Genomic DNA, 17,466 nt, shown 5'->3' with positions numbered 1-17,466 from the left:
CCGTGACGTGCTCGATCTGCCAAGTCGTGTCTTGCCTCTCTCTTCATCTCTCATTCTCTCATTCTCTCTCTCTCTCGCGCGCACGTCGAAATGTCCGCGTACTCGTGAGATCGTATCCGCGCGCGCGGCCATCGACGTCGAGGACGAGGACGACCTGGACGACCTGCCGTGAAGAGGAACCCGTGAAAGTGGCTGGCGGCGGCGGCGGCGGTGGCGGCGGCCAATAATGCGCATACCGGACGCGGCGTGGAGACGACAGCGACGATAGCTTTTAGGTGAGCGAGCGAGCGTTTACGTTTGTGGAAACCTCGGCTCTCCCCCGCGCCGTCTCTCGACTCTCTCGACAGCTGGCTGCCCGGAGCTCGCGATCGCGCCGCGCTTCCCGGACGGCGCCTCTCCCGGAAGGCACCTTGCCACGTCCGTCGTTACATAATTGCGTTAAATCGCCGCGACTCCGCGTCGTCGGGGCAGGGATTCCTCGTCTGACGCGAGCCTCCTTATCGCGGCCCGAGGACCCACCTCCCGCTCGCCGAGCCGCTTCGCGAAACGGATCTTATCGATTGCGATCGCTTTCGTCGCTCGCTCGCGACTTTCGCTCTCCTCTTCTTCCTGTCGCGGGGACGCGACGCGTCGGGGGACCTTCGGTGATCTTCCGGTGCCACGGGGACTCGCGGCTAATGACCCATTTATAATTTACATCCGTGTACGCTGAAGCTGTCAGTGTCGCGGCGACGAGACGTTTTCCGCGATCGCGAAGACAATTCAGCCAATTAAACACTCGCGCTTTTGACGGTAGAGTTCGTTAAATTATTCTTAGCTGATTGCCAATCGTCCGAAAGTGACATATGTATGCAAAATATGCGTGAGTGAAATTGTAAATTAACGAAAACGTTTTGTCACGTTTCTGCCGTCTCTGTTGACTTTCCTAATTGAAGATTATTCGCTACATTGTGTGTTGTTGATTTGCAGATCTCAAAGATTGTGCTGTGAATCAGGCCGTACCGTCCTGCAGGCAGCATGAACGTAAGTATTACAAGTTTAATTGCTTTACGTGGCGTGAGTTACACAGCGGAATGAGTGATTTGACTGTTAACTGCAATTTTAGAATCCTTATCGAGCTAGACCCATCAGAGCACGGGTGGATCATACGGCTGCGTACGGAATGCCCAATCAAAACATGTGGGTGCCCATGTCGAGACCTCAATCGGACGTTCTGCCGAACGATACCACCCAGCAGTCTCTCGTGAACCAATCAAAACCTGCCAGCGATACGTGGAAGGATCCTTGGGACTGGAATCTGGATCAACAATCAGATACCCAGCAGCAGCAATCACCACCACAACCGCCACATCAGCAGCAACAGCATTACGTACCTTCGTATCAGAATCAAGGGCAGCTGATATCCTCTTCTGCGCAAAATCATTATTACAAGAATCTTAATGGTAACACGTCCGATGTACTTAACCAGAACTCCGTGTCGGACAGAAACACTCCCAGAACAGAGCCCGCTCGTCAGACCGGATCGACTTACACGGATTCTTTTCCGCCCTTTACGAACTACAATCAAAATCAGCAGTATCCGTTGCCGCCTCGATCGAGCAACGCGAAATCCGGTTATGAACACGCTCAATGGTCGAGCGAGCAGTCGCAAAATGCAGCTTATCCCCAGCAGAGACTTCTGCAGCATGGCCAGAAGGATCAGCCACCATTGCATCCGCCACCGGCACATCCCCCACCGATGGCACCGCATAATAATTATAACTGGAACAAAGACGACGCGACGACACCGGCACACCCGCCACCGATGGCACCGCATAACAATTATAACTGGAACAAAGACGACGCGACGAACTTGCCGCTGCAAAGTAATTGGCAGAATCACAACGATACGCTGAGTCAGTGGCAGGATCAGAACGTGCCGCAGGATTTGCAGCAGCCAATAGTTGACAATACGAGCAATCAGGGCGTGCAACCATCGCAAATGTATAACGCACCTGTCGAAGTCAACAAGGAACATTCCATGAACTGGCCTGCCAGTGGGCAGCAGGGTAATACCGAACCGAGTACTAAGTCTAATGTATCGAACCAGTGGCACAATCAAAATCGCGAGTCCCAACACCAATCCGCGCATTTAGTACAAACAACGAATAATGTAGACGACACATTTGCCGTTTGGCCGCCATCGGGCAACATTAGTGCCTCGCACGATTGGAGACATTCCAACGTGCAAAGCGAATCTGTACATCCTACGCAATGGTTACAGCCGACGGGCGCGGATAACAGTTCGTTCGCGGAAAACGTACCGCAGAACAATAACGGCGCTAGGTTTGCTGCAAACGAGTGGCAACAGATGCACATGGCGCCGTTTAATTATGCTCCAGCGTCTACAATTGCACCTACGACTATTGAAAATATTGTACATACGCCCAACAACAATGAGCAGGAAAGCGAGAAACAAGCGGCAGTAGCTTCTATCCCAAGTACCGTATCGCCTCATGACTCGATCAGTTATCCTAAATCGAGCGACGTCAAGTCACTGATTGGAGACCACCATCATCTGAACGTACTGACTGACGACGCACCGAAGAGCGATCCTTCCAAAACCGTTCTTATCGGCGAGAAGGATGATCGTACTTTCGCTCCTACAGCGGCAGAGGAATTAACCAGCAATTTTGGTCAACTCAATGTCGGAAGCAAGTCGGGGAAACATATCGATCCTTTAGGCGAATCGTTAGAGGTGCATTCGAGCCCCATAGAAGGGAGAGCTCAACATCCTGCTAATTTTAACGTCGCGAGTATCCGAGGGAATTCCGTACCCGACAACATGCCCGTGCTACCTCCGGATTACGCGCCAAGCGGCATCGAGAACTCGCATGCCGTCGATAGCCAGCCAGTGGTCGGTCAGGATCTTCTAATACCTAATACATATCAAAGTGCCGCTAAGATAACGGACGGTGTCTCGCAAAGCGGATACGATCAATGGTACAATCAAAACACGCTAGAGAACGCGTGGTACGCGAAGGATCACACGCGCCCGCCTCCCAAGCAGTGGAACACCCCCGAACAGAACGTGGAGAACTACGAGAACATCCAGCAAACGTCCGACTTCATAAACGTCGAGGTCGTCGCGCCTGCGACGTTGAAGGAGCGCGATATCTACGGTTCGCGGGACTCCATAAACAAGGAAACGTTGGACAACGATCCCAAGCCGAGCGCGAATCCTAAGGAAGCGACGAACATCCGGGACTTCAGGGAAGAAGTGAACAACGTCGAGGTGCTGTCGATGCAGCAACAACAGTCTCAACAAGTACGGCCTCATCCCCCTCTGGCGGAACAGATGCCGGACAATTACGAGTTCGCTTCGAACGATAGGAACACGTTTCTGGAGACCGGCGAGTTGACGGACTCGCATCAGGAACACGAGCCGACGCCGCCGAGCCAGGACGACGAGAACGACGAAGTGCCTAACGATATTCCCTTCCTGCGCGAAGTACCGGGGCAATCGAGCACCATAGATCCACGCAGGAACGATCCTACGGGTCAGGAGCATCACATGCAGACCGGGCAACGTCTGTCCGATCCCAGGAGAAACGATCCGTCGGGTCAGGAGCAAAGTATGCAAGTTAGGAACTTACCCGACAGAGCGGAGCGTCGCGACGTTCTTCCAGGCCAAGAGAGGAACGTGCCTCTGTTACTGCGAGGCGACTCGGACACGCTGGAGCGGCGAAACGATCCCTCGGGCAGGGAACGTTCTCTCCCGCCGCAACAGTCGCGGAACGATCCGTCGGGGGAGGAAAGGTATCAGCTTCAGTCGCAGATAATGCTGGAGCCGAGCGAGACCCGCGAGGTCCTCGGTAGAGGCAACGAACCCGACGAAGTCGCGCAGCAAACGGACGCGGAGCTGAGGCAGATACCAGGCGGTGCGTCCTCCAACGACGTCACGCAGTTATCGGACGACAGAACAACGGGTGGTAGAGTCGTTACCGGCTCCCCTCCGGAGGCTCCACCTCCGACGATGACGGCGATGCAGGATCAGGCGAGTGAATCGCGAAGCAAGCGCGAGGAAGCGGTGGGCGCGTCCTTGGAGAGTGAGAGCCAGGGTATCTCCGGCTCGTCGAATCGCCGGGATTCCTACGAGGACGAGGAGGACGAGGGATCACGCAACAGCCGGGACGAGAGCAGAGAGAGACGACGAGAGACCAGTCCCGATCGCCGACGATACGAATACGATCGGAAGAACGCGTATTACGAGCGTGATCGCGAATATGAGGACGATTACTATTACGAGCGCCGACGCGTAGGCGACAATGATCGTCAGTACAACGCCCGCGACGACTTCGAGCGACGGGATGTCCCGTATCGGGACGACGAGCGTAAGCATCAAAGTCGCGACGACCTGGATCGACACGGTAGAGACGATATGGACAGGAGAGTCAGGGGAAAAGAGGATGTGGATGAAAGAGACGGCAGGAGGAGACCGGATGATCGCAGACGAGTCGACGATCCACGTCGTCGGGACCCGAGAGACTACGATGCGCGGTATTCTAGAGATCCTAGGGATAGAGAGTACGTGGATCGTGACAGAAGAAGGGACGACAGACGACCTCGAAGATACGACGATTACGATATTAGAGATCAGTACAGAAGGGAGTACTACGACGATCCTTATGGAAGAAGGTATATTCGATGTCTAAATGCAAGATATTTCTGAAATAAGTGACCAAACTTTATCGGCGTATTCTCTACTGATTATTTTGATAAAAAGATTCCTAAGTATTCAAACTAATTCTATTATTTCTATCACTATATAATTTTGATATTTAGCTATATTTGTTTCTACTATTTAACAATATTAAATGATATGACAGTAGATGCTATACAACTTTTGTGCTTGTAACTTGAAAAGAATATTTATATGACTGAGTAAAATATATTATTAACATTTTGTCGCGGATTTTGAGAAACAATTAACTGTTTTAATTAATATATTGTATATTTTGCATATTATATTCATTTATATATTCTTTCAGTTCTAGGCCTTCAAGTAGATCGTCTTACAATGATAGAGACCGTGAATACTACATGCGTACAAGGGATCCTTATTATGCATATAATGGTACATGCTGCAATATAAAATACATATACATTAAGAAATACAAAGAACAATTGAAAATAGTTATTAAATATGTATTTAATTGTAAATGTAGGATACAGTGGATATGATTATGGTACTCATTACGGTAGTAATTATTATGCATATCTCGAAAACCTACGACGGACGAATCCTGCCGCCTATTCCGAGTGGTACCACAAATATTATGCCAGTCAGCATCAACAACAGCATATCGCCAGAGGGGTCGGCAATTATCCAGAGGATAGAGCCAGCGTTCATTCCGGCCGTAGCTCCTGCGACGATAGGTATGTTCTGAAATCTTTTGTTAAGAATTTAAAAAAGAATTAAGAGCTTTTGAACAGTCATTGTTTCTTACCTGGTTTCGGATTTTATAACGTTCGTTGTATGTCAGATTTTTTCTAATCCCAAGTGCATGTTTCCACTCACCCAACAAGGCATTTTATGTCCCGCATTTCGGATATTCCGGATGGGCCGGAAATCTGCGGGAGCGCAGTACGGTTTGTCGCAATTTTAATAGGTGAGACCGGGAGTCTCCTCTCGGTTTGAAACTTCTAAGCTAGATGTGTCAAAAATTCAGTTTCCTGCCAGTATTTTAAAATTTTAATCATGTAAATGGCATACAGTTGGCTAGAAATACATAGAATATCGTGTAGAATTAATCATGACAGTTAATATGAAGTGTATATTATTACAACGATTATTTAACGTAGTAAAATATTATACAGTACAACAGTAATAAAGTAATAGAAATGTACAGAATTGTGTGCTTAATTTTGCTCGTACTAAACTAAAGTTTAAGTAGAACATACTTATTTTGTATTTAATTATATGTGCCTTTTAATATTTATCATAATTAATACATTAGTTTATATTTTTCGTAATTCTTTAAAGGTACTTTGTTAAAAGAAAGAATAACGTATTTATTTCAGGACCACTGGTGATAAACGAACATTGGGTGATATGTCGCTATTGGAAGATTCGATAATTACTTCTGCTCGATTGACACCGACTAAATATTCCACGTCTCATGCATATGGTATAACTTGTGATCGATTTTGTATTATATATATTATTATTATTATTAATGTTTAATATTACTAAGTTAATTTAAAAATTTACTCATAGCATGCTTTTCTATTGGGTCTTTGGTACACGTTCACCCGAGCTATCCAGCTGACGGCGAGAGAGCGAAAGTGGACATTTTTCGCGTAGATCATTTACTCGCACATGATCCTATTGCACGCGATTTACGATTATATCCGGGACCTCTAATAAAGTAAGTAGAATCATACAAAAGTATAATAACAATATAAACATAATATACATAACGTAACTTATTACAGCGGCGTAACGCATAAGAAGACTATCATAGAATATTGTGAAAATAAAATTAAAAAAGCAGTGGTAAATGAAGAAATAATCGATCGCGCTTCATACATCTTACTATACGAACTGATGATTATGTTAATTCAACAGAATGGAGTAAGACTTTTTATTTGAAAGTTTACTAGTTTTAAAAAATGTGTTGTTCAAATAAATTAATATTGCTTAAATTTATCCAGAATGTTGTCGGTGTCGATATTGCCGGGCTCTTGCTGCGTAACAAGGATGCTTATCCTTACGACGCGAATAAATTCATCAGATCTCAGGATGTAGGACGTAGAGAATCGCAAATATCGCAACGATCTGGAGCGACAGGCAGCGACGGAAGTACCCAGGATATCTCGGTGCTATCCGAGAAATCTGAAACCAAGCTACGAAAAACTGTAGAGCAAATAACAGACGAATTCAGAGATACATTACTCTATGGACGGGTTCAAGAAGCATTAGGTATAAAAAAAGACTTTAGTCTTTATTAAGTATTGTTTAACGTTGTGAATGGTTTTCAGTTATTTATTTCTTTTTACTTATCTGTAACAGAGTACGCGATGAACGAAGGACTTTGGGGCCACGCTCTCTTCCTGGCTAGTAAACTGGATAAACGTACACATGCTTCTGTAATGACTCGTTTTGCGAACAGTCTGCCACCGCACGATCCGCTGCAGACCCTATATCAGCTGCATTCTGGTCGTGTACCTGCTATAGTTACGGTAAGAGTTATACTTGTATCTTATGATAAAATTATTCGAGCTTCTTCGCTGTGTTATCGATTATTTGATTTTCTTCTACAGTGCGTTGCGGATCCACGCTGGGACGATTGGCGGCCTCATCTAGCTATGATTATTTCCAATACCTCAGCGAATCCAGAAGTTAATCGCCGATCAATAACGACTCTCGGGGACACGTTATTCGCTAGAGGCGACATCCATGCCGCGCATTTTTGTTACATACTCGCACAAATTGATTTCGGGGCTTACGGAACTAATGGAGTTAAACTCGTGCTGATCGGCGCTAATCATAATAAGTCGTATTCTGAATTTTTCACCATGGAAGCTGTCATGTTAACGGAGATTTACGAATATGCACGAAACCTCAGCGATCCCTGTTTCACATTAGTAGATCTTCAAACATTCAAGTTCGATCTAACTGTGAAAATGGTTGACTGTGGCTTGATAGAAAAGGCTCTATTGTATATTGAACAGATTGCAACAAATGTCGCGAACGACCCATCGAAATACAAGAAACCCTTCATCGAAGCGGTTTATGTATTGGGCGACCGAATCAAATATCACGATCCGGTCTATAAGGATGCTATTGAGGATGCTGCAAATGTAACGTGGCTTAATAAATTGGCAGAGATAGTTGGCAAATATCAGGTAATTTATAATTACTTTGCGAGATATATTTAGTTTTATTGCGCGATTAGTGCAGGTATTAAATAGAATTCTGTTGTAGGAGGAACAGACTGTCGAAAATGAGACGTATGGTTCCCGTACTATGACAGAAAATCAAGAAATTCATGAAATGAAACATCAGCAGCAGCAGCAGCAGCAGCAATCGTTACCGTCGCTATCATCGCAACAACAATGGAATACTATTCAAGCCGATTACGGTGACGGGCCTACATCAATGATGGAAGTAAATACGAGCGAAATGCAGTCAGATTGGCAACCATTGTCTCTGCCCACGAATATTCAAGATACATACGATCCGAACGCGCAATATATGAGGAACATGGACGAATCTGTTCAGTACCAGCAGTCGCAGCAACAGGATTATTGGGGCCAGCAACCGTATTATCAGAATAATTATGGAAGAAATGAAACTATGCCTAATTGGCAGCAACAGTCTGCATCAGGCTTAACCACCGATCAGGCTGATGTAAATAACACGCAGCAACAAGACAAATGGAACTATGAGGTATATTAAAAAGTAGCTATATTGCATATTTTTTGCAGATATTTTAAATACAAAACATCAGTCATTACATATTTGTCTCATAATGTATCTACACATTCATATAATTTTGCTTTCTCATTTTTTAATGAATACCGATTCTTTACAAAAATAATGTCTCATTTTCGCTCATAATTTCATACATTATTTACTTCAAAATACAGAACAATTAACATTTTTCACCTGTTTCTTGATGCTTGCTCACCGACAGGCGGAAAGGGAAGACAAAACGCCCACTCCTGAAGTAAGTAATTATGGACTTACCTCGGATAATATTCTCGATCCTGAAGGATCGTCACGTGCTGCCGGCATTAACACGTTACGCCGTCGCAATGTGTCTGTAAAGTCAAATCCGTGTATCGCCTCTGCATTTGATGATAATACTCCTGGCAATGTACCTACGTTCTTTAATCTGTCCGGCGATAATGTCGATGTCAAAGCTCAAAATTCTCGTAGGAGATATCCTAAATTGACCACGAACTATCCGAAAATTGTACCAAACAAAGTACATCCGAAAGATATTAGAAAACCGAGACGCGTCGATCCTATATTTTTGAAACCACCGTGCTCGCAACCACCGGTGTTCCTAAAATGTAAGATTAAGAAAAAGAATCCGTCCGAGGATAAGGAAGAAACGGCGTCGGACAGGCCGGACGAAGGAAGTTTACCCGCGTCGTCGCAAACTACAGATTTAGATATTCAATTTAGCAAATTGAAACTCGAATCTCTTTTAGCAGATTTATCCTCCGAAGCCAAAGACGCCCACGTCGCTTTCAATAGCGAAGCACAAACCTTGAAACAGTATTGTAATTTCGAGGAGAAGAAAGTTATGAGGGTGGCACCGCATATTCGCAGAAAGGATGTTATTTGCGACACGGTAGACGCGTGGTCGTACGATAGTATCGGGCAGAATATCACCGAATCGCCCAGATATAAGCCGCTGGTTTTCGGTGGCACGTATCCGATTGATTTACCGCTTAGATTCAGAAACAATAATCGTCTAACCGATGATACTTTCGCTAAAGATAATACATCTTTGACTTACGACATTGATATGCCCACGAAATGCGATTAAAAATGTAATCTGTAAGCGCGTATAATTGTGGCCAAGTTTTCTGTACGTGTTAAATACAGAGGTATACGTGAATGTAACTATGTGATGGATATAACTGGATTTTCGTGTTTAAGTGTTAACAGAAGAAATTTTTTTTTTTTTTTAAATATGGTAATACATAAATAATTTTTCAGTATTTTTCAACATTTAATAGAATTATTGAAAAGAAACGGTGAAAGAACTATTAATAGATTTATAATAAATATTTCGGTTCATATATATATTATCTTGAAAGTCGAATTTTTACATGTTACTATATAAAAAATGTCCAGATACTAACGAGGAAAAAATCCATATGCTGTGATCAAATAGAGACGTAAAGAATCCTGCTTTTGTCATATTAATTACGTACTGTGTAATTTTATAAAATTTGAATATTATTTTAAGTACTATTTGAATGTGTAGATATATATGGACGTATTGTTACTGTTGGCATCAAACGCATAATAAAGTTTTGTCATATAATGCATTTTCTTGAACTTCTTGAGATTTTAAACACAATTCGTCGTATATAAAAATGTAGGCTATCGCATATATAGACTGTCGAAAAAAAAAAGATTATAGACTTAGGGGCCATGTAATATTAATTAAAACGAGCGAGAGATTTAAGGCTTGATCAACGTAGATTGAAAAGTTAATCTTGTAAAATTAAGAACTTAATTCCAACTTAATATTTACCACGTGTCCCCTAAGTTCTAAATCCTTTTTTCAACACATGTGGAGCTTATTTGCGCTTTTCACGTTCTGCTTTCTAATGCGATTCTGATTTCAATGGTTTACTAATCGTACACTTTGAACATAAAACACATCATCATAGAGCGACGTCATATCTAAAATAAACATGGTAAGCAAAGTTTTTCATTTTTTACTGTAATACATTTGTGAGTATCGCATATTTTATAGGTGTTTCGAACATGGACTGCGATCAGATCACTGTTACCTGGCATGTGATAGGCGAACTCGCATTGTTACAGTAAATAGTGATGAACTTTGCTGGAACAAGCTTGCGATGATCAATCGTATATTTTATTTCAGCCTGCGCAGCCAACAATCTCCATGACACCGTCGACGGGTAAGCAGTACGATCCATTGGAAGAATTGGACGCGCTTGAGACACCACGATCGAGTGCTAAATCTACGGCGGACGCGAAGAAAACATCGGAGAAAACGGCCGAGAAGAAACCCGGCAACAGCGGTGGCTCCTGGTTCGGTGGTTTGTTCAGTAAACTCGCGCCCAAGCCGAAAAATCAAATGATATTACCGGACGATAGCGACCCAACGGTAAGAATCTGCCACTGTCGTGGCTTTGCCGTATCTTCCTACAGCTCATTAGAGAATTACGACGGACGGTTTTATGTTTTATGTCGTTAAGGGCTTGCGCGGATACTTTTGGTAATAGAATGCTACTTATGGTTGCAACAATGCTTATAAGACGGACGATAAACAGGCCAGTATAATGCTAGGATTTGTTGACTTAACTGTCAGTTAACTATCGACTAACGGATTGCTACTACTAATACTCTTTTATAATTCGTTAGCTAGATTTCTTTTCTTAACGTGCGAACGCAAACGACGGAGAGACGTTGCTCGTGAAATCGCGGAATCAACTCGGTCGTCTTTTGTATTGCAGATTGTATGGGACCCGGTCGCCAAGAAGTGGATGAACAAGGATGAGGACGGCGACAGCGGTGCCGGGACGCTGGCCCCACCGCCGAAAACGTCCGACGTAAGTTTCCGTGCGCCGTCGATGGAACGCGGCCCGCAGCCGCCTCTACCTCTACCGAATGCACACAACGAGGATGCACCAGCGATGGATATCTCGAAATTGCCTACTGGTAGCAATATGTTTAAACTGCCAAAGGGTAGGAGTATGCGTGCCAACTACGTAGACATAATGAATCCCGGCGGAAAACCCAAAGGTAGCGCGGCATCGTCTAACGTGGCCACCCCCATAACGTCTCCGCTCGTACCTATGGCTACCTCATCTCCGCAGATGTTCGTTCCCGCGCCAAGTAAGCCATCGAGTTCCTATTCCTAAACTTCAACTCCTCTCGATTTCACTTGTGCGAGTTTGGTTCCCGGCTTGTTTTTCTCTGTATTTTCGAAAGTATAATATTTAAAAAGAGCGAAAGACGTAACGAGTAAAAATAAATCCTCAGTTATGTTCTTCAATTCTCAAGCGAGGATTGAAGCAGTTGAAAACCAGTTAAAGTAACATCGTCTTTATCATGACAGTTAATGATCCAACCGCTCCTGTGGATTTCTTGAGTCCGGCAGCAACTCCGCCGTCTGGAAACGTCGCGGAGAACACCCCAGTAAGTGCAACGCGGCGAAAATTTGTGCGGTCTCACAAACATTGAACTATGTACATATTATTGACGAACTATACGTTACAGTACAGAACCATACATATGTGTCTCCTTAACTTTCACATTACACAGTGCATTCATTGCCCCCTTGCGTTGTGGCTGCAGTTTTCTGGTATGCAGCTTAGCCTTTGCGTGTTTTTTGAAACCGTAACGCTAACATGAACGGATTTTTTTTGTACGTTTTCTCTATATAATCGTAACGAACAGTCTGTACACCTTACATTCGTTCCCTTAGTTTTGCATATTGTCTAGTTTTCTCAAAGATATCGTAATACCTTTGAATTGATCGTACTTATTTTTACTTATAATCTATGTGTACAGTAATTAATGTATTTATTGGAGCTCGATCGTGTAGTTTTTTTTTTTTTACAAGATGTTTACATTTATGGATTAGACTGCTCCAACACTGTGTCAGTCCTCCTATTTAAATCGCTATAACGATCAATGTTATTAATAGCATTAATTAAAATACACTTCTATCGCTTTCTACATTACATTTTAGTGACAGATACTTAATTAGACCTCTCCACTTTGCTACAGATTCTTTCTTTTGTGTACCTGTGTTTAATCTTACCTTTCTCTTTATATTTCTTTATGCAAGCAGTCGGGGAAGCAGAATGATGTAGCCAAATAATAATTATTGCTGATAGTAAGGACATATTCATTTTATTAATTTTACGTATCATTATTTGGTGTTTTACACACGCGCTTTCTCCTTGCCCACCGCTTCGCGAAAATGTGTGTGTAGCTTTTTCTCGCAAGAAGAAGGATTGTATTGCATTTCATAATCAAAGCTGGCTGTTAACATCTTATGTAGCCACTCTAGGGTGAATTTAATATCGCTCTGCATGTTTTCACTTTATTTGAAGTAGAACGACAGTAATGGCATATCTCCTTTGTGATCGTGAATGATTTTGTGTAATGTAAACACATCCTCTGTGAAATACTCCATTAATCATCTGCATACTCACACTGTGATCGAGGCATGAAAAAAGTGTTCTTTCTACTTTGCTGAAACGTTATGCTATATAGTACACGAGAACATGAATACCGTAATACCGATTTTCACGTTGTGTGACGCGAAGGAGAGCCTTTACGCTTTGTTAAACGACTTTGTTGAGATGCTATTGTTTTTTTAGCTATGTCTGCGAGCATAAGTGCAACGTGTAATCGCATAAATTGGTATTACTCGTAAACATATAAGATAAGACTAGCTAATTACAAGCGACGTGGCGAGTATCTGTTAGTGAGACAACATTGTTGTGTTGTGTATGGCATATAGCTCTCTCGCTGGAGCTCGACCAGCTCGTTATCACGAGAGGTGCAGAGCTACACAATGAGGGATCCGCGGCTCCTTCAACGAAACAAGGTAATCCAATGTAATCCAAGGTAATCCAATGGCAATTAAATTCTTCCGCATTTCTAAGGTGACCACTTTCCAAATTTTATTACTGCGAAACATACTATGGTACGGGAGATTATGCTAGTACAATCTTTTTGTCTCTAATCAAGTTTGTTCGTGTGCCGAGCAAGACTCTTATCATAACTTTTAACGCCACTTCTATTACTAAAACTAGCTTACGCTTATCAATCATTATCAATCGCTACTTTCATGAGATCATTAATCACGAAGTCGTGGGAAAGCTTGGTGAAGGATGTTGGATTCGGGTTTTGTAAAATAAGTTCACACGTCAATTAATTACTTTTACTCCTGTTGTTTGTTGACATATATATATATATGTATGTACATATAATTGTTCCAATTTATATCGTGTCTTCTTATGCACTGTAAATTACAAACGCGCGTCACATACTTTTAACGAGGGAGATAGCAGAAGAATTAAAAAATGTATAGTTCCCTTACTGCTTACATATGAACTATAATTAATACGAATAATTTCGAAATAAAAAATTGTGCAAGCTCAAAAATCGAAGGACTTGCTTTCACTTCTAGTTACGCAAACTCTTCTCACTAATTTTATGTACTTTAAATCAAGAATAATTTCTAGGGACCAATGATGTTCAACCCGAATGACATGAAGGATCGATCGGTGAAGAACATGCCACCTAGCAGATATCATCCACGATAATTTTTTTGCGACCGCTTATGGAAATAATTTGTTATTTAAATTAGAAGGTTTCTCTTATAACATTGCAATTGTATTTAATGTGAATATCTATTTCTGTATTAGAGAACGTGACAACAATAGTACATTTTTTTTAGTGATCGCGCACGGTGCACACAGGTCTCTTGCGTATACCGAAGCACCGCAAGAAATACAGAAGATATGCATCTTTTTAGGCGTCTTCATATATTTGCTTTGCATTGTAGATAAATTTTTACATTTTGGAATTCTGTTCGAGTTTGTTTCTCTGTTGTATTTATTGTGTCGAATTAGATATTACGTTAAAATGTATTCAGAGATTCCTACGCGATAGAGGAGACAATTTCAGCGGTGCAATGGTGGCGTAGATAATTGAACCCAAACACGTTTAATGATTTGTAAACTAGAAGCTTCCATTGCACACTTTTCGGTCAAAAGAATGTGCTCCTTTCCGATCAAGTTTTGCGGAATGTTAATTCGTATGCAGTGTGACGAATTTATTTGGAAGTTACGCACCGATTTCCATTTCTTATAAGCGCGTATTTCCATCGGATGATTACCTACGCATTTGCCAATCGTTATCCACCGTTAATCATCGTTATGGAAATGCGCGAGTGCATTCCCTATTTACTAATGTCCATCTAGATTGTAAGTAAATCGGTACCGGATTTCGATGTCACGCGAAGATTCAAAGTTCTGCGAGCGAGTTTGAATTATGTGAGTGAGGCGAGTTGGGTTGATATTTTTACTTGCAACCTATAATCGGAGATCTATATCTAAGTTAGAATTAAATATAATCCCTCGCTCTTTGAAGAGCGTCTTGTAAATGTGTGGACGATAGAGGGAAGATCGTAGCGCTGAGATTATATAGCTTAGCTATATATCGCAGAATTTGTTAAAACACGGCCTCGGTATGTGCTGTAATTCTAAGTCTGATTTTATATGTACGGGGAAGAAAGGGGTATGTGCCGATAAATACGCGATGTTAGGAATATGAGAATTTTATCGAGGGTAAATGGGAGGGGAGGGGGAACGAAATAGCGCGTTAAGTGTACGATAGGAATATTGTTGTTAGACGTCGGGCATATATATTACGAGATAATATTGATACACCAATAATACGCAACTGCCATCAACGTGCGGATAAATGCGAATTGAGGAGTTTGTAATTGCGTTTCCACTTGGTTCAATCGCGTTAGATTTGTAAGATACAAGATCCGGTTGGTGTCTCCGCGAGAAATTTGAATTAATTGGAAGAATCCTAGCAAAGAATAAGCGAGATGGTTTTAGTGGCTTCTCCCTGTACGCTGGGATGCCTCTATCGGAAAATAAATGTCCTAGGAGATATATATTTTTCGGTAAAGAGCGAGTACATCGCGAGTAAAAGCTCTTTACTTGGCTCAATTTATCGTCGCCCTGCGCTTCGTCTTCTATGAATACTGTTGATCGTTCAATTTTAGAATCTTTCGTTGAAGATATTATCGGCTATAATGGCTCATCTCGATTTATCTCGTTGGTAAACGTCCCGTAATATTGTCAAGATTGAGGAATTCTCGATAGATTTCTTTTGGATTAGCAGCAGATCTTTCTGGCGCATAAATATCCGTTTTGCCATTGACCACAACTAGAAGGGACTGGTTCTAGGGATAGACTTTTGTAAATTGTGACACTCGTAATACATTTTATATCTGTGACATACGAATTAGGTATATTTTAAGTGCATATATTACAATATATTATATTATAATGTTATAATACATATAGTATTATAATATATGTAATATATAATATTATATATATTATAATACATAGAATTGTATTATTATAATTTATATTATAATATATACATTGTATTGTTATAATATATATTACATGTTGATACTGTTGCAGAGACGCCGCGTATACATATACATATATGTATATATATATGTATACGTGAACTCTTAAGATTTGTACATACTCTAAATGTAGCTTTCGTAAATTCCTATTGCAATTGTTTATATAGAGAATTCGCGCTTGTGTGTTTTTTAAATACCGAGACAGAGAAACGCATCCCGCGCTACGCCTTCGCCGAAACGTAGGGAACAGCCAAGAGTCGCTCTATTTGTGGTGAATGGCAGCTTATCGGCAGCGATCAGCGTCGGTGATGAACCTTCGTTGAAAAGCCTGCGTCGTTGTTACAGCGAAATGTGTTATATAACATAGCATGTCGTCCTCTGTTCCTTGCGCGCGATCGAGCTTAAGTTGAGAATTCGGGTGGCAATGCGGAATGTGCAATTCAATTACCGTCTCTCTTTTCCGTTTCCTTGTTACTTGCCACCGTTCGCTCTCGTGTGAAAACACTCTGTTACGCGAGATCTCGCAGCGAGATATCATTAGCGTAAAGTACGAGTGCAATTGCTGCTCGCTCGCGAGAGAGAGAGCTCGCGGCAGCGATCACGTCACGGCGGGACAGGCGGGCGAGAAGAAAACAGAGGATTTTAAGATTAGCGTTAAAGTTGAACACAGAAGTATTACTCGAGTTGTAATGTAATGTAATGTAATGTATAGGCCGGTTTATATATGGAACGACGACGCGACTTCGTCCTTTGATGTAACATATTTGCTATATATTATACGTTCACGCACTTTCGAATTCCGAGTTGATGTACGTTTATGGGGGAAGAAGAAACTTGCGGATTTACAATGATAATAACAATAGCGATAATCTACACTGTATATTATTAATATTAGGATTCACTGTCATACTATTGATATTATAATAAAGAACAATACAAATCGAAGAGATCCCGGCAGTGATTACTTAGCGGCTACGGGACGGATCGCGAGGGGGATGCGGAAGGGGGGAAGACGAGGGGGATGAACAATCGCAGATGCGTCATATTTTTTCGATCCTTTTATTAAGTTTATCATAATGCTTCGAATCGATACAATGATTTTTGTGGTATACTGTCGTCTTTCGGGCCACAACGTCGACGATCGTCTTCTCCCGCGCACGGACGTTTTGTGCTCTGAGATCATCATGCACGAAAATGCGTATACGAAATCGGCGGCGGCGGCGGGGGGGGGGGGAGAGGTAGCCGCCGCGCGGTGCGTGTATATTTCCGGTGTGTTTAATAGGCGAAGCGAGAAGGCGCGCTCGCGTGTTTGTTCGAAACACGAAGAAATCAATCCAAAAATATCGTCGTCTCTGTGGGCGCGACACCGGGGATCATCGGGCAGATTTGGTCGAGAGAGTCGGGTAGACGGTGGGACGGGGCGGGGGGTGGGTAGTACGGAGAGGGGGTGGTTGCTCTTTAAGCGACGACAGTTAACGCCGTGACACCGATGACACTTCGAGAGGCGAAAAAAAAAAAGGAAAAGAAAGAAAAAGGAGGAAAAAACGTTTAAATGCAGTTTAACAATCAG

The 17,466-nt window shown here is 42.6% G+C and overlaps 1 protein-coding gene across 6 annotated transcripts; it reads left to right on the top strand.

The window, feature by feature from the left end:
• LOC112468261 lies at positions 1–15,752 on the top strand. Of its 6 annotated transcripts, none has more exons than XM_025037381.1 (18): positions 1–275; positions 970–1,023; positions 1,106–4,677; positions 5,031–5,116; positions 5,208–5,418; positions 6,064–6,170; positions 6,260–6,410; positions 6,478–6,616; positions 6,697–6,964; positions 7,055–7,224; positions 7,306–7,890; positions 7,970–8,434; positions 8,682–8,714; positions 10,620–10,865; positions 11,215–11,503; positions 11,820–11,899; positions 13,236–13,322; positions 13,963–15,752. In XM_025037381.1, the coding sequence occupies exons 2-18, from the start codon at positions 1,018–1,020 to the stop codon at positions 14,041–14,043; spliced, it is 6,576 nt and encodes a 2,191-aa protein (XP_024893149.1). In that variant the 5' UTR covers positions 1–275; positions 970–1,017; the 3' UTR covers positions 14,044–15,752. The 6 variants fall into 6 exon arrangements, 5 of the variants coding, with proteins under 5 accessions (XP_024893149.1, XP_024893146.1, XP_024893147.1 ...); XM_025037378.1 differs by having other exon boundaries at positions 11,215–11,596; XM_025037379.1 differs by lacking the exon at positions 8,682–8,714 and having other exon boundaries at positions 11,215–11,596.
• Positions 15,753–17,466: the final 1,714 nt, after the last annotated feature.

The sequence above is a fragment of the Temnothorax curvispinosus genome, unplaced genomic scaffold, assembly GCF_003070985.1.
Source record: "Temnothorax curvispinosus isolate PA1 unplaced genomic scaffold, ASM307098v1 QBEX01018237.1, whole genome shotgun sequence".
Lineage (NCBI taxonomy): Eukaryota > Metazoa > Arthropoda > Insecta > Hymenoptera > Formicidae > Temnothorax > Temnothorax curvispinosus.
The sequence above is the reverse complement of the archived record's forward strand: the minus strand, read 5'-3'. Positions and strand labels throughout refer to the sequence as shown.